The 21,059-nt window shown below is 37.1% G+C and overlaps 1 protein-coding gene across 1 annotated transcript in view; it reads right to left on the reverse strand.

The window, feature by feature from the left end:
• TNNI3K (TNNI3 interacting kinase) overlaps nt 1-21,059 on the reverse strand; it is a 588,833-nt gene that overhangs the window by 119,421 nt on the left and 448,353 nt on the right. The window contains exon 21 of the mRNA XM_006831035.1: nt 19,410-19,519. Coding sequence (XP_006831098.1) covers nt 19,410-19,519 — 110 coding nt within the window. The remainder of the gene's footprint in view (nt 1-19,409; nt 19,520-21,059) is intronic.

Genomic DNA, 21,059 nt, shown 5'->3' on the forward strand with positions numbered 1-21,059 from the left:
ATGTACAGGTTCATCAAACTACTGCCTCTTGGTCTATGTACAGGTTCATCAAACTACTGCCTCTTGGTCTATGTACAGGTTCATCAAACTACTGCTTCTTGGTCTATGTACAGGTTGATCATGAGCACAGTGTTATTGTTGTTGCTGCTGTTGTTGTTAAGTGCCACCAAATTGATTCCATATAGTGACCCTGTGTAGGGTTTCCAAGGAGTGGCTGGTGAGTTTGAACCATCGATCATGTGCTTCAACCCAACCTTGCAGTCTAGTGCTTTATCCCACAGTGCCACACCAGAACTCCATGAGCACAACAGTACTTGCAATATTCTTTCAATTGCAATATTCTTTTAATTGCAATATTCTTTGCCAACACCACAATTCAAATATGATTACATAAAAAGGTAAGTCAAAAAGTATTGATACAAAATGATAAAAACTTTCATTAAACAAAAAATATCAAACTGTGGAAGCTATAGTTTCTTGACATACCTTCTATCTTGATCTATACATTTGTGAAGGCAGTGTTTCTATGTCTCCAATCCTTCCCTGATGAATTCAGTGCTCTTCAATTGATACCACATCAAAATGGCAACTTTGGCAAGCTGGAGGCACTCAAACTGTGTTTGTTTAAAGTGCCCTTGTAGGTAGCAGTGGTGAGTATGGGAAAGAAAACAAAGCTTAACGGGGCAAGATCAAGGCTATCGCATGAATGGGTAAGGCTTTCCAAAAAATTCTTGTAGGACAACCTTTGCTACCCTTGAAGAATTGCTGTGGTGGAAAAAAAAAATTCCTCAACACAAATTTCATGGGCTTTTACTCCCCAATGAAGTTTTCATTTTTCTTAAAACTTCTTCATAATAAACCCCTGTGGTTATCTTGTGTCCTTCAAGAAAATCTATCAAGATTACCTATTTGTAATCTCAAACACAATCATAAAATTCTGAGCTAAAAATTTCTCTGCCTTGAATATAACTGACCTAGTAGATTCCTTTGGAAGTCATTACTTTGATTGGATCTTTTTTTTTTTTTAAGTCACCTTACCGAGATGGAGACAAGTATTTTACTAAGAGAACTTGTCTGCAGACATCCATTGATTGCAGAGATACATTTAAACACATTTTGTTTGGAGTATACCTATAGCTGTATGAAGTGGAATCCAAGTAGCAAACTTTTTAAATTACCTTGGTATGATCTGGAATCCTACGAGAAATGCTTTTTTAGTTACTGCCATATATGCTGAATTTAAGTGTATGAAACTGTCATACTGCAGTATTTAACAATTGAGAAATTGTAGATATAATGTTTTCAAAAGATTTCTTCTTTAATATAATTCTGACCTTTGATATAAGTTTACTCCATTAAGCTTATACTCCTGAAGTAAAAGTATGTAGTAAATTATCTGTACCTGAAGATTTTGGGGAAAAGATTTAAATTATAATTTTACCTCTGATTCCATTTTCTCTTCCCATTAAAGATAAGTCACCTCAATGAAATGGATAACAATAAACATATTTAGTGAATTTAAAACTAATAAATGGCTTTTTGGTACCCAACACTATTTGACATTTTCTATTCTGAAGTCCAGATGTGGTGCTGTAGGATAAGCTCTGGACTGCTAACTGAAAGGTCAGTGATTCAAATCCATCAGCTCTTCCTTGGAAACCCTATACAAGGTTGTTATAAGTCAAAACCAATTAGGTGGCACTTAGCAACAACAACATTCTGTGACCTGGTTGATAAAACAGTTTTCATGAAGCTGTAATATATTTCTAATACATCAGAGAGAGTATATTGCAAATTTTGCTTTTTCTTGTTTTTCCAACTCCAAAGGATTTTTAGAACACTTTAAAAAATATCAATCATGACCATATCAATGAAAATCCAGCCATCTTCTCAATAGCACATCCAGCCTGTCTACAGGTTTCATTTGCAGCTTTTGCTCTCTGTACAAAACGAAGGTGACCATACCTGATTAGTAATAGGATACAGATATATCTCCAAGAAGAACAGCAGGAGAGTTTGTGGTTTCTTGCTGTTTAGATACAATTAGAGGAGAAACTTTATCCTATAATCAGATTACACCTACTCTCATTTTAATGAGAGTGATGCATGTGTTTAAGAGAACTCAGGTTCTTGTTTTCTTTATTATTTGGTTTAATAACTGCATCAGCCATACAAAGTAATCTCTTGATCTTTTTTCCTTTCTAACAGTTGAAATCCCAGAATCCAATGTTGCTGTTGTTGTTATATGCGGTACACTCAGTTCCAACTCTTAACAACACCGTATAGGGTTTCTGAGAGTGGCCAGTGGGTTTGAACTGCTGACTTTGCAGTTACCAGTTCAGTACTTGTCCTACAGCACCATAACAGGACTCCTAAGATCCAGTTGTGTTGTTGTTGTTAAGTGCTGTCAACTTGATTCTGATGCACAATAACCCTGTTTATGGCTTCTGAGGAGTAGTTGGTGGATTTGAACTGATGACCTTGTGGTTCACAGTCCAGTTCTTAAAGTACCACACATGACTCCTAGGATCCAATTGTTAGTGCCTGTTGAGCTGGCTCCACCCCATAGCAACCCTGTATAGGGTTTCTGATAGGGCAATCTAAAACCAAATGACAGTCATAGCAATCATAATCACAACCACCATAAGTATTTATTGATTCTATCTTATGAAATATCTGGACTCTTGGTGAGACGCTATGGGTTAATGCACTGGACAGTAAGTTTGAACTGCAAGGTCAGCCGTTCAAGCGGTACTGTAGGATCAGCAATGGACTGTGAATCACAAGGTCGGCAGTTCAAACCCACCAGTTGCTCTTTGGAAACCCTATACAGGGTCACTGTGGGTCAGATCTGACTTGACAGCCCTTAACAACAGCAACAACCATATTAAAGTACTCCTGGTGTGGTTCTGTAGGATCAGCACTGGACTGTGAACCACAAGGTTAGCAGTTCAAACCCACCAGCTGCTCTTAGGAAACACTATACAGGGTCACTATGAGTCAGTACTGACTTGAAGGCACTTAACAACATCATATTAAAGCACTGTGCTGTGCATAGCACATATATTGCCTCATTAATCTTTGAAGGATATTAACTATTCACATGTGACAGTTGAAGGAAAACAAGGCTCAGGTAAGTTAGAAAACATGTCCAAGAAAAATGTCCTAACAGGGCTAAGAATCCTAGGTTTTCTGACTCCAAGGTAAAAGATAACAAGTGCTTTTAAATTTTTATTATTTTTAACAGTTTAAAACCAAAATCATCTTTAGAATAACTCAAACATTAGGATCTGGCAATAAAAAATGTTTTGCTATTACTCTTTAAAATTGTTGTGACTTTAGTAAAGATTAAATTATTTCAATATGTTAAAGCAAATTCAAAAGGTGTATTATTGTCAAATGAATTGAAATACGTTTATAAAATCTCAAGATCTGGTGCACTACACAAAGGTTGGGGTTATTACTAAAAGCTGTTATTTTCTTTGGTTACTCTTCATCATTGATAGAAAAAGTAACCATGCCTTACTTCTTCTTGTTCCCTTCAAGTTAAAAGAGTATCATTAAGTTTTCACTGAAGTTGCCCCAAGGGTCGTATAAGGCATAATGAATCCATTGAAGTGCCTAGAATGCCAATATCATCTTTTTCACTCTTCTCCTTTCCAGAAGTGGAACCGAGTCTTCTAGAACTGACTTGTCCGAGGTCACACACCAAATTCCAAGAAGAGTTGGGCTTAGAACACAAATCTCCTCCTATCTTTAGTGACATTGTCTTCTTGTAAGATTAGGCCACCCAGCAATTTTCATTATCAGAATTTGCTGTGTTTCTTTAAGAATATCCAGTTAGCATTTCTGATGTGCCTCCTGTCTGCTTGAGTTCTGGACACTGGGGATCATAATGCTGAACAAGACTAAGGGGGTCCTTTCTTCACCACATTTAATTCTAAGGGGGCAGGACAGACAGTAAACAGGCAAATGAATCAATGAAAACAAGAATATCATATTGTGAGGGATGCTGAGATTAAAAAAAAGAAGAAAATTGATTGTGATAGAGGGGCTATGGGGTATAACTCAAATACTTTTGGGTGAAATATCTAGGTCATTGGAGATGCCATTTACTAAGATGGGAAAAGTAAAATAGGTACAGGTTAAATTTCACACCCTGGTTTTAGAAATACAACCCTTTAAAAATGTATTCGAAAGGTAAACTATGTATACATAGAACATGAAATTACAGTATCAGGAAATCTGAGGTCAGAGGTCAAACATTCTATCACAGATTTTAAGAATAAATAAAATTCAAATATGCAGAGATAGGAGAAAATATGACAAGCATCACTAAGAGTATACGTAAAAACTGAAGAATGGGTTTTAACACAAATGAAGACTCTTAAACATAGTCTTTGGATGTGGATTATCATGAAATAATTCAGAAATGACACAACAGCATCCAACAAAAACAGCAACAATAATGAAAAATAAGACTAGAAAGGAAGACAATAGCTGGATTGTATTGAATCTAAAATGCATGGTGTTTGAATTTTATGCCAGTTGGAAGCCAAATAAGTATTTTGAGCTCAGGATGGGATTAAATATGACATTCACATTTAAATATGACAACAGGAATGTAGTATCAAACTCACCAGGCATTCCTTGAAAACCCTATACAGGGTCACTATAAGTCAGAACAAACTACCTTTGTTGTTGTTGTCAGGTGCCATAGAGTTGGTACCGACTCATAGTGACCCTAGGCACAACAGAATGAAACACTGCCCAGTTCTGGGCTAACCTCAAAATTGTTGCCACACTTCAGCCCACAATTGATGCTGCCACTTTGCCAATCCATCTCACTGGGGGTGGGGTGGGGCGGGGTTTCCTCCCTTTCTCTGACCCTCCACTTTACCAAACATGATATCCTTCTCCAGCGACTGGTCCCTCATGACAAAATGTCCAAAGTATGAGAGATGAAGTTTGGCCATCCTGGCTTCCTAGGAACATTCTGATTGCACTTCTTCTAACACAGATCTATTTGGTTTTTTTGGCAGCCCATGGCACTTTCAATATTCCTCCAACACCATAATTCAAATGCATCAATTCTTCTATGGTTTTCCTTATCCACTGTCCAGCTTTCACAGGTATATGAAGTTTTTGAAAATACCATGGCTTGGGGCAGGTGTACCTTAGGGCTCAAGCTGACATCTTTGCTCTTCAATACTTTAAGAAGGTCTTGTGCAGCAGATTTGCCTAATGCAATACATCTTTTGATTTCTTAACTGCTGCTTCTATGAGTGTTGCAGGATGATCCAAGAAAATGAAGTCCTTGACAACTTCAATCTTTTCTCCATTGATAAGAATGTTATTTATTGGTCCAGTGGTCAGGATGTTTGTTTTCTTTACATTGAGATGCAATCCATACTGATAACTGTGGTCCTTGATCTTCATCAGTATTTAAGTCCTCTTCACTTTCAGCAAGCAAGGTTGTATCATCTGCATATCGCAGGTTGTTAATGAGTCTTCCTCCAGTCCTGATGCCACATTGTTTTTCTTTGTATAACTCAGCTTCTCAGATTATTTGCTCAGCATACGGGTTGAATAAGTACGGTGAAAGAATATAACCCTGTAGCACAGCTTTCTGAATGTTAAACCATCCAGTCTTCCCATGTTCTTTTTGAACAACTGCCTCTTGGTCCGTGTACAGATTCTGCATGAGCACAATTAGGGTTTCCAGAATACTCATACTTTGCATAGCTTGTCATAACCCACACAATCGAAAGCCTTTGCATAATCAGTAAAGCACAGGTAAACATATTTCTGGTATTCTCTCTTTTCACCAAGATCTATCAGACATCAGCGATGATATCCCTCATTCCACTTCCTCTTCTGAATCCAGCTTGAATCTCTGGAAGTTCTCTGTCAATGTATGATTGTAGACATTTCTGTATTACCTTTAGTAAAACTTTACTCGCATGGGATATCAAAGAGATTGTCCAATGATTTCCACATTCCATTGGGTCACCTCTCTTTGGAATGGACACAAATATGGATCTCTTACAATCAGTCAGCCAGATAGTTGTCTTCTAAATTTCTTGGCAGAGATGAGTGAGTGCCTCCTCTGCCACCTAACTTTCTTCAAAGATTTCAATTTTTATTCCATCAATTCCTGGTTCCTTGTTCTTTGTCAATTCCTTCAATGCACCTTGGACTTCTTCCTTCAGTATCATTGACTCTTGCTCATATGCTAGCTCTTGAAATGGTTGAACATCAACCATTCCCTTTTGGTACAGTGACTCTGCATATTCCTTCCATCTTCTTTTGAAGCTTTCTGCATCATTCAATAATTTGCCCAGAGAATACTTGAATAATGAGTCGAGGCTTGAATTTTTTCTTCAATTCCCCTGCTTGAGAAATACTGAGCATGTTCTTCTTTTTGGTTTTCTGACCCCAGATCTTTGCACATTTTCTTGTAATATTTGACTTTGTTTTCTCTAGCTGACCTTTGAAATATTCTGTTCAGCTCTTGTATCTCCTTATTTCCTCCATTTGCTTTAGCTTTTCTATACTGGATAGCAAGTTTCAGAGTCTCTTCTGATATACATTGTGATATTTTCCTTCTTTCTTGTCTTCTTAATGATTTTTTGCTTTCTTCATGTATGATGTGCTTGATGTCATCCCACAACTCTTCTGGTCTTCAATCTTTAGTGCTTAATATATCAAATCTGTTCTTCAGATGGTCTCTAAATTCAGGTGAGATATATTCAAGGTCATATTTTGGCTTTCATGGACTTGCTTTCATTTTCTTCAGTTTCAGTCTGAATTTGCATATGAGCAATTGATGGTCTGTTCCACAATCTGCCTCTGTCCTTGTTTGGGCTGATGATATGGAGATTTTCTACCATCTTTTTCCACAGATGTAGTCCATTTGATTTCTGTGTATTCTATCTGGTGAGGTCCATGTGTATAATCATCTCTTATGCTGTCAAAGAAGTTATTTGAGATGAACAAATCATTGGTTTTGCAGAATTATATCTATGCGATCTCCATCATCATTTCTATCACCAGGGCCATGTTTTCCAACTACCTCTTTGTTTCCAACCTTTGCATACCAATCACTAATAATGATCAATACATCTTGATTGCATGTTTGATTAACTTCATGTGTTTTATTGGTGAAGGAGGTTGTGGTACATGAAAATTTAAGGATACATACTGCTGCTGCTGCTGTGTGCTGTTGAGTCAGTTCCTACTCATATTGACCCTGTATAATGTTTCTGAGTCTGTAAATTTTATGGGAGCTGAAAATCTCATCTTTCACCTGCAGAGTGGCTTGTGGATTCAAACTGCTGACCTTGAGGTTAGCAGGCCAACATATAATCTAATATGTTACCGGGCTCCTTCAGTGTATATACTAAATGTGGTTTATTTTTACTATGAAGTCAATAAATAGGAAACTGGTAATTAAACTGATTCACTATAAACAGAAAATAAATAATGTAGGAATTATCTTCTCTTATTCTGAATGAAACCTTCTCTTTTTTCCCTAACCAAAAGGATTTAGATAATAGTGTTTCTTATACTTTTTAAGTTATACAAAGAATGAATCACATTGGAAACCAGAACAATATGAATAAAATAACCTCTGTCTGGTCTGATGCCCTTAAAGGTTTTAACCTTTACATTTGAGGGTCTTACATTTGGTGCTTTATGTTTTTTTTCCTATGATGTTGTCTTTTGATGGTCTCCCTCTTTGTCACAGGAGCTGTTGGCCTTACTTGCTTAGGCTTAGTTGTATTTAACTGGAAACTCCAAAAAGGCAAAGCAAATGAACACACATCAGAAAACCTCTGTTGCAGAACCTTCAATGAATCCCTGTGTGCTCATGAAGCAAGAAATTACTGCACTAAGGGATACTGTAACTGCCACTTAACTCAGGAAAACCAGATAAAGGTCATGTCCATTGTGGGGTCCAGAAAGGAATTGCCACTTTTACAGGAAAACAGCCATCAAGCAACATTGGCCCCTGAGTCCACAGTCCTTGATGGATCTGTTAGAAATCTGAAGGGGAAGGACCATGGGGCAGACAGCACTTTGTTTTGCCTGGATGGCAGATTGCTGTGGTCAGGATGTACAGAGCCTCCAGGAAATACCGCAGCTTTTCATGAAGCAGGCTTACTGACAAGATACTCTCCAAAGAGAGTTAACAAACTTAGTTGTTTTGAGACTGGGGAAATCCAACCCCAAGTCATTCCACATCATAGGACAAGAACAATAGGTAAGTTTGTTTCATTTTAGAATTCCCTACACGGTTTAATTCCCTTTGAAGGAGGTTTTATCTTGCAATTTTCTCTACATGGAAGTTCCTTAAAAAAATCATTGCAGTACTAGTTTGCTCCTTGTCTATAGATCCCAGACCTGTGTGTGTGTGTGTGTGTGTGTGTGTTTAGAATGAGTTTTAGATGGAGAGGCCCCACTGTCAGGAGCAAAAAATACATTTTATGGCTTCTGGAAGTGAATTTTGTAGTCCCACATCTAACAATGTTAAAAAAAAAGAAAAAAAAAAACCTTTAAAAATAGCAATAGTGCTGTAAAGATTTATGGGAGAGTGAGTATCGGCTTCCATTCCAACATCCTTAGAGCCTTAATGCCAATTCTGCAGTAAGCAACCTTTCCAGAGCATGACACGTTAGAAGAATGGGCCTTCTAATGCTAGTGATTCATTTTATGAATGATGTCAAGAAACATACTTTGCTTGCTGAGCTGTCAGGGATGATAACTTCTCAGTCCAGGGAAAGTCAGGACTTAATTCATTGTCCCATGTTGGTAGCCAAGTGAATCTGGCCATGACATCTACCCCACTATACATGGGCAATGTCAATACTTAGGTGAAGGCAATGAATTAAATGTCTTCCTTTTTCTTCCTGAATAGCAAGGCAAGGCTTACAGGTTCAGAAGTGAAAACTTTGACAGCTGCTCAGTAAAGAGGTTCCTGTCATTTATTTGAATTGGTTTACAACAAGCAGAGCTTTCTCCCAGAATATGAATGACAGAGGTGCTGTACCAAGAAATTCTGACTATAGAGATCTAGCCTTAAGGATGAATTTGGGGACAATTGGATGAGAATGAAACCATATGTTATTTTCACGTGGAGCATAAGGCAGGATATGAATTTATGCCATTGTGTTCCCTAGACTCCAGTTCTTACCACTTTCTTGGGACTGATGATTTGACTCAAGCGAGAGATGGCCGAAGAAGGAAACATCTGCTGTAGAAATCTGATCAGATTGCCTTTATTTTATAAAATGATAAGTGTTTAACTTTTCAATAGAATCATACCTGAGGCAGATGTTTCATTGTTCAACACTTTAGCTTTTCTATGGGAACCTATTTTACTGAAGGAAATGTACTTAATGACGTCTCTTAACCATTTAAAACCTAGTCCTTTATTTCACAAAGTAATTACTGGCTTGTAAAATCAAATATAATTACATTAAAAAAAAAAAAAAACACTTAAAATTCTGCTATATGCCAGGCACTGTATTGGAGATGGAGAGGACAAGTATTTGGGGAGAGAGCAGCCGAGACCACATTTGCTTCCAAATCGAAGTCAGTCAGGAGGCAGTGCATTCCGATTATGCCTTCTAATTTAGAAATACTGAATAATAGGATTTTAAAGATAGAGGGGATTTTAGAGATGATCTAGTCCAGCTGTTCTTAATATCTATCTGTGAGTCATAAATCTCTCTGCAATTCTGATGAAGGTTACAAATTATTTCCTGAGAATAATTTGTATAGCCATATCAAGTTTAGCGTAGTGGTTACGAATCGGGCTGCGAACCTTAAGGTCAGCAGTTCGAAACTACCAGCCGCTCCGCGGGAGAAAGATGAAGCTTTCTACTCCCGTAAAGATTTACACCCTCGGAAACCCTGTACAGGGTCGCTATGGGTCGGAACTGACTCGACAGCACTTAACAACAACAACAACAGCCCCCTGATACCCAGAGAGTAAGTGGCTTTTCTAAGGCAATTCACAAAATTAATGGCAGATTTTACATTAGAATTAGCTCCTTGCTGTTGTTGTTAAGTGCCATTAAGTCAGTTCTGACTCATAACAACTGTATAAGTTTTCCAAGAAGCAGCTGGTAGGCTTGAACCACTAACTTTGAGGTTAGTAGTTCAGTGCTTATCTTATAGTCTTGCACCAAGACTCCAAGATAGAATTAGATCCTAGTCGGGGTTTAATTTACCTCTTTCTTTCTTTCAAGCAATAAAAACACCCCATTGTTTCTCTAAATAAAACAATCTTATGAAAGAAGAGAAAATGAATGAATTAAAGATAATGAATTGAACTTCGGTTAAGATCATGGGGTTAAATGTCAGAGTTGAAGTCCTGATCACCTCATTCAGCTACCACATGTTTGGGGGAAAATTCAAACTCTCTAAACTTGTTTCTTTATCTGAAAAAGTGATAAGGTAGTAGTAATTGTCCAATGAGTCAGATCTATTATGAATATTAAACAAGATATTGTATGTGCATATTTCAAAGAATGCCTGGCTGTTAGTATGTACTTAATAAGTAATAAGAATTATCGATGTATTAAATTATGAATATTATTAACATGTCTCATTAAGGAGCTCTGGTAGCGTAGTGTTACGAATCGGGCGGCGAACCTTAAGACCAGCAGTTCGAAACTACTAGCCGCTCCGCGGGAGAAAGATGAGGCGTCCTGCTCCTGTAAAGATTTACAGCCTCGGAAACCTTGTACAAGGTCGCTATGGGTCGGAACCGATTCGACGGCACTTAACAACAACAATATTGATGTTATATTACCATGTACCATTTAAAAATTCCAGGCTGAGGTTGCTGCAACATAGACCAGAACATATTCCAAAATGTCTGTTTAACAAATATTTAAGAAACACTGTATTAAATTATGGGAAATGAAACAGATAAACTCTGTTTTCATGGAGATAATAGTATCAGAATAGTACAGAGTATTTTTCTTTTGTTGCTGAATTAACGCTTTGTTTGAAACCTGAACATTGCTCAATATAATGGCATGTTTCTCCTAATATTGAGTTCTAAATGAGAGATGAACAGAGAAAAAAAATTATTATGGCTATTTAAAAGGTATTTAGCTATTGTACATATTTAAAGGTTGTTGTTGTGTTAAGTGCTATTGAGTCAGTTCTGACCCATAGCAACCTTGTATAAGGTTTCTAAGGAGTAGCTGGTGAGCTTGAACCTTCAACCTTGTGGTTTAAACTGACTTTGCAGTTTAGCTCATTAACCCACAGCACCATACCAGGACTTCTTATTGAAGGGTAACCCAAACAAAATTAATCTAAAGATGTACAACTATGATTAAGGTTTCTATTTCAAACTTTTAAATCAGCAACACAACTGATTAAAATATGGCCATAAAGAATTTCATTGTAAACACAACAAACTGCCAAATGTCCTTTGTAAATTTGGTTAAAAACAGAAAATCCTCAAGAATTGCCATAATCAGAAAAGTCTTTCATAAGGTTTCTAAACATCTGTTTGGTCAGGTGCTAAATTCCTGCATTTATTGTTCTGCAGATATCAGCAATGACACATTTAGTAGAAGATATGCAACATCCGCTTTAGTCTTGGCAAGAGAAACTCTTGAAAAGCATTTAACAAATGAATCATGGCAGCCTCCAATAGAAAAAGAAGACAAAGGCTTACAACCTCACAGGCAGAGACATTTTATTATGAGCTCATCATCCAAGCCTTGTGAGCCTGAGGAACACTATGCACAAAAGATCATTCAAAAACATAGATCAAATTGTGATGATCCTTGTGGACAGCTAAAATGGAGCAGACCTAGGTATTTCCAGGCAAACAATTCTCTTATCTGTAAATATGTGCCCTGTGATCAATTTCAAGATTATGTAAAAGAAAAGAAGTCACACAGTAAAGTCCCTTCAAAGCCTGAGAAACAGCAAATTCAAATTAACAGTGCAATTGAAAAATTCCTTACGAATGAGGGCAACATGGAATTATCAGGGTTATCAACAAAAGTCAAGAAAACTTATTACCCAAAGAGGGTTAGCTTTTATGATCCTGATTTAGTAGAAAAAAATAGATTGGTGATGTCACTTAAAAGAGCAACCCCTTGGAAACAGCAGAAAAATCAAAGTCACCAACTGACCAGCTTGAATCTCAAAAAATGTAGCAGTAGCTGGGAAAGAAATGAAAGAGGAAAATGGCTTACTGATCGACAGCTTCTGAAAAAGAACAGAATCAATCGATCTAACCTCAAAGGGAAAAGTAAAGGACAAAATTTAAGGATTAAATTAAATTTACATCCTTTTAGAAAAATCAGAGTCCATCCAGAAAAGCCCTTTTCAGAACTGCCAAAGAAATGCAAACATGCATTGTTACCCTCTAAGAAATTATCCAAAGCTGCTGAGAAAGAAGCCAAAATAAACCTTTCGTCTTCTGCAGATTTTCTACAACAGTCAGAGAATGACAGCTATGTTAGATTTACTTCAAAGAGGCTGCCTTTCAAACATGCCCCAAAGCAGATACCACCTTGCAAAAGAAACACTGAAAATGTACCTCTACTCAGTGCTAATAACTTGTCTGCAGGCAGCCAGAGCTCTGTGGAAGGCAGGTGTCGCCCTATTGGTCACATTATTGATGGAAAGCCCTCAACATTGCATCTGCCCACAGCCATCATAGCTGAACACAGGCATTCACACTCTCAGTTCTCAATTGAGCCAATGGAAGGTGCAAGTCACCTTGTACCGCAAGTTCCTGGCCATTTACTAGCTACTTGGGAAAATATCAGAGGTGATATTTTACCATTCTGCCATTCCCTGGGGGCTACTAACCAAGGGTCATTAGAGCTCCTTGAACACATGGAGCAGGTCACATTGAAGACCAGTGAGGGTGGGAAGGCAAACCAGTTGTCTTTGTCACCAAGAAATCAAGCACAACTCCCAGGTGTTCAAGAGATTGATGCCTATAACAAAGAGTACACTTCAGATCAAAATCAAGCTTTACAACCTGAAGAGCAAAAACCTAGTCAACTTGGAAATGATGAAAAAACATTAATGACAGATGCTCAAAAATCACACCATATTGTGGAAAGTCACACTAGGGATGAAGTAGGAAATACTGTAGGAAAAAACCTTCCTAACACTCATGATTCCTCTCTCATTCCCCAGAAACAATCCAAGAGCAACGTAAAAGTTATGAAGACAAATTCTATTCCACAGCAAAATAGAATAGAGCTTCCCAAGGATATCAGTACTTCTCTTAGTAATCAAGCCATTTGGCATCTAACCAACAGTAGCAAAGAAGGAATTGACAGCATAAATTCATGGCCCAGAGATGACAGGACTGAAGCACTTGAGATAAAAATAGTAGGGGAAGGAGAGAAAAAAATGCTTTATGAAAGCAAGACAAATTCTAGTATGTTAATTAGGACCACACAAGAGACTTCAAAAGGCCTCACAAAAGAAACACAGAAAACTTGGGAAAATGGAAAAAGTGAAAAACATTTATTATATGATTCAAGCTCTGTCAAGGCAACTACTGCAGCAAAGAATTTGAGAATCATGACTTCTCATGAGAATGAAAATCGACTACCTTATGGTGAATTAGATCTTCAAATTAATGTACATGATTTGAGAGAAGTTCAAATGAATCAACCCGATAAAGGTAACAGTGTGCATAAAGAAGGTGAACCAACAGTGGAGAAACAGGAAGCATGTTCTCCCTTACCAGAGTTACAAGGCATTAGTTTAGAGGCAGAAAATGAGGTGACTCTAATTCCTAACAGAATATATGGAGCTGAAAACTCTACTCCAAAGCCTGCACTGTATCCATCATCTGCTGAATATGCTAATACGTCACCTCCAGAAGCAGAACAAAGCGAACAAAATAACTCAACTAATAATCATTTTCTACTTTAGCTTTCTTCAAAAGCACACACAAGCAGTCCCTAGCCTTTGCATGCGTTTCAAAAGCATTATATTGGAGGAGAAAATCCTCTGAACTTCTTTGTTATCAATGAAATAAAAGTACACAGTGAAAGAAACATAATGCAAAAATCAAAGACAAAACCACAAGATATGCATGACACAATTAACTGAATATGCTTTTCTAGGAAATGGAAAAAGGCGAAAATGAAAGTTTTGCCTATTCCTGAAAGAGCAGCAAAACATTAAAAAGTAAACTTTAAACAAATGGAAGATTAAATAAGGAAAAAAGTACTTGAAGAGATTTACAATTAATGTTTATTTTATGGAAATTATTATACACAGCTCAATTAGTGATATTACAATATTGCTTCCTACACATCTGTTTTTATATATTTGTATTTGTGCCTGATGTGTTTTCCTAATTATGGTATGAAAATAAAAATTGAGCTTTGTTTGTTAACTGTAGCCTAGCTGATATGCTGATTTGTATATTTCATTCATTTGCAACTATTTTTTTTAGTAATTATCTTAAACCTTAAGTAGAAGTCTTTTAAAAATCTGTTATTTCTCTAAAAGAAAAAAAAGTTAAGGATTTCCATGTAGTGGACTTAAGCAAAATCTGAAATACTTTTTAAATCCACTAGGTGGGGCTCTCAGCTTCACCCTTTTTAAAAGACTGGAAAAACTGATCAACACAATGGATCCTAAACAAAAAAGGAATTTTAACTAGCTTTATTGTCAATTGTTATTAACTTAAGGCTTTCAAATTAGATAACTCATTAGCATGTAAGCTTTCAAGGGTTGATCTCTTGAGTTTAGCAAGCCACTAAAGTTTGGTGTGAGAACTTCTGCAGAAAAGCTAAATGTGCTTACAATTTTTAGATTTAAAAGTACACTCAGAATAAGCGTCTTTATTTCAAAGTCACACATTAGAAAAATATTGTTATACTCAAACATTTTTATCATTGGTTAACTCAGCAAAATATTGAAATTATGCACTCAGTATATATAATATTTCCTTGTGGGAAGTAGAAATATTACAAAGACAACAAACTTCCTTCTACTCTATTTTTGTCTTGGTCACTATACCTTTATATCTATATTGGGACTGTTACAAACTTTTCAGAAGACAGTGGAATAAATTAAATATACAAGCTTGTAAGACTGACCTATCTTCTGTTTCCCTTCTTATTCAAAATTGCCAGCAAATGATACAACTTTCTTAATTTACAAATCTTTCACCTTACCTTTCTCTCTTTTCTCCCTGGAATGAAAACTTAGTTTCTTTTAACTCCAATTTCTCTCCTCCATCTTTGTTCGGCCTTTCTGCATGAACTTAACATTTGCCTGCTTCCTCTGATCTCACTTGCATTTTTTAAAGCACCTTTAAGGTGAGAGAACATTTATGCCAAATTCTTATATGATGTGCTTATTCTAATTGGCAGCTTCACTGGGCCTTGTAGTTCTGGCCTGGTAACTTTTTTCTCAGCAGTTTTTTTTTTCTTTTTGCTATTCTATTTTTCTATGCACCATCACCTTACTGCAGAGTCCTTAGCTTTGTTCTCTCCTCTCACTGCAAACAAAATCCCCGATACCTTAACAAGTACTCTGGTCACTAGCTGACTCTTAGAAAGCAGTAATGACAATTCTTCTGAACTCCTTCCTCTCTTCCATTTCTGAAATCCAGTCTTTCGCCTCCTTTGAGATTTCCTTTGAAATGGTTCTCTCAGCTTTACCCTTAACCCTGCATCCCCATGGTAACCATTGTAGTCTTTGCTTTGTAATCAACTGGATTACTGTAACAGCAGCCTAACTGGTCAGCTCTGACTTGAGTCTTTTGCCTCAGTGTCAGCCCACTAATTCTCTATCTTTATTGTGCCTTCATCACCTGATGTGCTTGTTAAAATGAATAGCCCCAGACTTCATCCCAGAGATTTTGATTCTGTAGGCTTAGAATATTGTTGTGTGCCTGCCATTCAGTCGATTTTGACTCCTAGCGACCCTATATCACAGAGCAGAACTAACTGCTAACTCGTAGGGTTTCCTAGACTGTAAATTTATGGGAGCATGTTACCTTGTTTTTTCTCCTGGTGCCTTCCAACCTCTGGAAGCTGTTAGCTGCCAAACATTTAACCATTGTAGTACCAGTGTTCACCCAGAATCTTCATTTTAAGAAATACTCCTGAATAACCTGGAACATGGAGTTTGCAGTCCACACATAAATAACAATGCCTAGTCGGTCCAATTAATACTTGGTGATATTTTTGGTCTGCCTCTCTAAAGAAACTACTTGTTTTTGTTTTGTTTTTTTAAACTAAATGAATAAATCCTTCAAATCAAAATCAGATGAATCCTCTCACCTCCAAATTACTTTTTTCATACCTGTTTGTTGTTTAGGAGTCTTCAAAAATATAATTGTCTAAATATTCTTTTTAAATGCCCTACTCTGGTTTTCAAGGCTTTCTAAAAGCTGATCCAATCTGACTACTAGGACTTTTTTGGCATTTCACTGTTTTCCAGTTAGCATCACCCACCTCATATAAGCTGGCGTCTTCACTGTTCTATCTAGGCATCCTGGTGTAGCACTGTGGGCTAATGTGGTGGACTGCAAGGTCAGTTTGAACTTTAAGGTCAGCTCACCAGCTGCTCCTCGGAATGAGTTAGAACCGACATGAAGGCACTTTAACAACAACAATCTACGTTCTTTCTGTCTGGGTCTTGACATGCTTCACATTCTAGGAGTGAGGCAAAGATAGACGTGAAAGAAAGGACGAGTAGATAACCTAGAAAGTGAAGACCAGGCTAGCATGAGGTTAATAGATTAGATCTAAAAATGAATTTGTTTCAGTTTGTCTGTTACTGAGATTTAACCTCTCAGTGACTGCTGTATTTCAAGAACTAATGTCTTCCCAGTCTATCTTTGGTCCGAATCAATCTGCCCATCTTATCTTTGTTTGGACTTTTCCCCTCTCTGGCCAGCTCTCTTCTTTCAGAAAATTTCTGTTTATTTTCACTATCTCAGCTCAAGTGACATTTCTTGCAGGAAGCCTCTCTGACCTGTAATCTCTCATTGTCCCTCAATTTGTTGGGTTTCCCTCACTGAATCATGTTTCACTGAGGAACACTCATGTTAGCTTATAACACTACAAACATAAATGTTTTGTATTCACTTAATCTACACTTGACCACTAGGCCCTAAATTCCATTGAGAGCACCTCACTGTTGAATCTACAACACCTTTCCCTGGTAAGTATATAGTGGAGACTCAACTGATTGCTAAAGAAAACCATGAAAATTAGCCCTATTGTTTACTTTTCTGTTACCACTTAATTAACCTGCTGCCCTGGCAATGTAATCATGACTCACACATGTATAGGAACAGCTCAACTTCAGCCTCCTGACGTAGGCACCGCATTCACAGAAGAGCATGTGCAGTCAGGTAGGCTCACGTGACCAACATGCCCAGATGTTGCCAGCCATTTGAGATTGCTTTCTTTACATACTTGCTCCCCATTTTTCTCCCTGAACTCTATCCCTTAGAGCCTAGACACTGTGATGATAAGGTTCGTTGCTTTGTAGAAAAACTTTTCCACTATTTTTTTTTTTCTCTCTCTCTAGCAGCACTGTTCTCAAGCCCTTTTTAGGTTTTATCTTTCTCACTTGTTAACTCCCAACTTCTGCTTCCATTCCAACCATAGCCTCCCCAAACCAAAAAAAAAAAAAAAAAAAGTTTTAGAAGATGCCAGTAATTGGCTTTTATCTCTAAATTAAAATATCCACATATCCCTAATATGTAGTCATGACGGGTCAGTTAATAAAAGTAAAAATAATTCTCTTGATTGTTATTTTATGTTAATCTTTGGAATAGGTCATATCCTACAGAATGAAGAAAATTCTGGATTATATACTTGGCATACTTGTTGTCAGCAAATATGCCTGAGACTCATATTGAAAGACAAAAACGTATTTCCCAAACTATTTTAAGGCATGTATTTTTGAGACAAAACATTCTGGATGTAGAAATTCAGATGAAAAGACTGGAGGCATTGATAAGCTACAGTTGTTTTCATTAATTTATCCAGCCTATATTTCCTGAGCATCTACCAAGTATAGTTTTAAGTGCTGGGGTTATAGCTAGATACAAAACAAAACAAAGCAACAAATAGAGAAGTCCTTGTTTTCATGGAGGTAACATTATGGTGGTGAGAGAAGATTCTGAAAAATAAATGCATGTCAGATATATGGTCAGGAGCCAGAACTTAATGATCAAGAAAAGGAGCTCATTTCTTCTGAAACAATCATCTTCCATAAGAATTTTTATTTTTCTCAATAATAGTCTTATTGTACATTTTTTAGGTTGGGTAATGAGTGTGTCTGCATTTGTGGGAGACTTGCTTTCTACTTCCAAACATTTGGACTAGGTTTTATTCTAGCTCTCCATTGGTGGGATATTTTCTCAAGATAGCAATAGCCTCAATTTATCTGCTTCCCTACTGGATAGAGGTAAGGTGCTTGGGAAACATGACAAACAAGATCCTTTTGGAAAATAACTAGATGACTTGGGTAGGACAAGTGAAGACCAATAGGCCTTTATAGACAAGGAGTTCCAATGTGAACAAAATTCCCTACACCCAGAACAGAAGAGACAATGGGCTGAAGCCAAAACCCAACAAAACATACTGACAGGAAGATTTGTAGACATTGGACTAAACTTTGTTACCAGGAGGAGGTTGTGGAAGCTCCTCCTTTGTCAACCTCTGAGAACAAAGCAGACATCATCCGATCTTACACAGTAAAGAGGATCTTTTCCTGCAGACAGATGGTCTGGGATTGCATACTAGGGACTGTTTCCTTTTATACTCTTTTAGATCTATGACTGTATTTTAAAATTCTTTTTTCACTGTTAACATTTGCTACTTTACTTATTCTTTCACAACATTAATTGCTCCATTTGGACTCTAAATGTATGGTCTCACCTCTTTACCACTTTATCACATAATCACCCACAGAAGCAGAGAAGGACTAACGCCCAGGTTATCTGCCTTCTGCCTGAACTACTAAAGTCCGCTGGCTCTGGAGTCTTCACCTAAGTCCTGCCTCATGATGAAAAGTCAACACAAGTCTATCTGTGCCGACTTTCTTTCTTCAGATAATGATTGAGTATGGTTTAAGCATAGTTAATAAAGCTGCAGCTGAGATGAGTCTGTGACTCATCTGTCATACTCTGGTCTCTCTTTTACTAATCAGTTGTGAGAAACATTTCAAAATCAGAACAGCAGCAAAGAAATATGAGATATTCAGGCTTCTTGAGGCAATTAGAGACTAAAGAGCAGAAGGCAAATCAGTCTTTCTGCCTTGACAGTCTTAAAATAAACACTGAAAGTAGACTTTGAAGTTACACTATTTGTGACAGATTTTGACCATGACACATTTTTTAAGAGGAAATAAAAATTACTCACTTCAGGACATGCATTCCACCCTCGCATCAGCAGAGATGATATGGGCTTGGGGATAGAATAGCCAATGGGAGGTCTGATGTGGTGGTACGCCATGTCTGCAGCAGCAGCAGCTACAAACCAAACAGTTAAGTTAAAGTTTTGGAACCAACATACATACATATTTCATGAAACATATGAAGAGGCTTCAAAAAGCTCATGGAAAAATGGAATGAAAAGACAATGGCTTTTTTTTTTTTTTTCAATGAACCTTTTTAACCTCACTCACATAAACATATTTCACAAAAGTCATAAAAATCAATCTTGTATACTTGTATACCAATGTTCATATCAGCACTATTCACAACAGCCAAAAGGTAGAAACAATCCAAGTGTCTGTTAGCAGGTGAATGGATAAGCAAAATGTGGTTCATACATACAGTGGAATATTTATTCACCCCTACATAAATTAAGTCCTGATACATACTAAGACATGGATGAACCTTGAAAATGTTGTGCTCAATGAAATAAACCAGACACAAAAGAACAAATATTGTATGATTCCATTTATATGAAACATAAATGGGCAAATTCATAGAAACAGAAAGATTAGAGGCTATCAGGGACTGGGAGAGAAGGTTAGCTGGGAAGTTATAGTGAAATGAAACAGGTTTAGAAACAAATAGTGGTTTTCCTATTTTATTACTTTATTATAATTAAAAGATACCCTCCCCTCAAAAGGAATCGATTTGTGCAACATCAGATGAGTTTTTTAAATTGATTTAAACAAAATGGTAGATAATTTAATAGTATGAGCTTATATTTATACTTGTTTATTCATTTGGTTATTCAATTAACAAATGCTGAGCAGAGGGAATTTATAAAAGAATGAAGGAAGAGTGACAAGGGAGCATCCAAAGGGAAAGTAGTTTAGAGTGACTGAAATATATGTGTGCACAGGTTGTATAACAAAGATTATAAAATAGATTGGATTATAACAAAGATTGGACCAGATTGTTCAATTATACATATATATTGTTGTTGTTAGGTGCCATAGAGTAGGTACCGACTTATAGTGGCCTTATGCACAGCAGAATGAAACACTGCCTGATTCTGGGCCAGCCTCACAATTGTTGCCATGCTTAAGCCCATTGATGCTACCACTTTCCCAATACATCTCATTGGGTGTCTTCCTCTTTTTCTCTTACCAAACTAGATATCTTTCTCCAGCAACTGGTCCCTTCTGACAATATGTCAGAAATATGAGAGATGAAGTTTGCCCATCCTGGCTTCTAAGGAGCACTCTGACTGCATTTCTTCCAACACAGACCTGTTTGGGTTTTTTGGCAGCCCGTGGCACTTTCAATATTCTCCTCCAACACCATAACTCAAATGCATCAATTCTTTTATGGTCTTCCTTATTCGCTGTCCAGCCTTCGCATGCACATGAGGTTATTGAAAATACCATGGCTTGGGTTGGGCGCACCTTAGTCCACAAGCTGACATCTTTGCTCTTCAACACTTTAAAAAGGTCTTGTGCAGCAGATTTGCCTAATGCAATACATCATTTGATTTTTTGACTGCTGCTTTCATGAGTGTTGATAGTTGATCCAAGAAGAATGAAGTCCTTGACAATTTTAATCTTTTCTCCATTGATAAGAATGTTATTTATTG

The sequence above is a fragment of the Chrysochloris asiatica genome, unplaced genomic scaffold (genome assembly GCF_000296735.1).
Source record: "Chrysochloris asiatica unplaced genomic scaffold, ChrAsi1.0 scaffold00002, whole genome shotgun sequence".
Lineage (NCBI taxonomy): Eukaryota > Metazoa > Chordata > Mammalia > Afrosoricida > Chrysochloridae > Chrysochloris > Chrysochloris asiatica.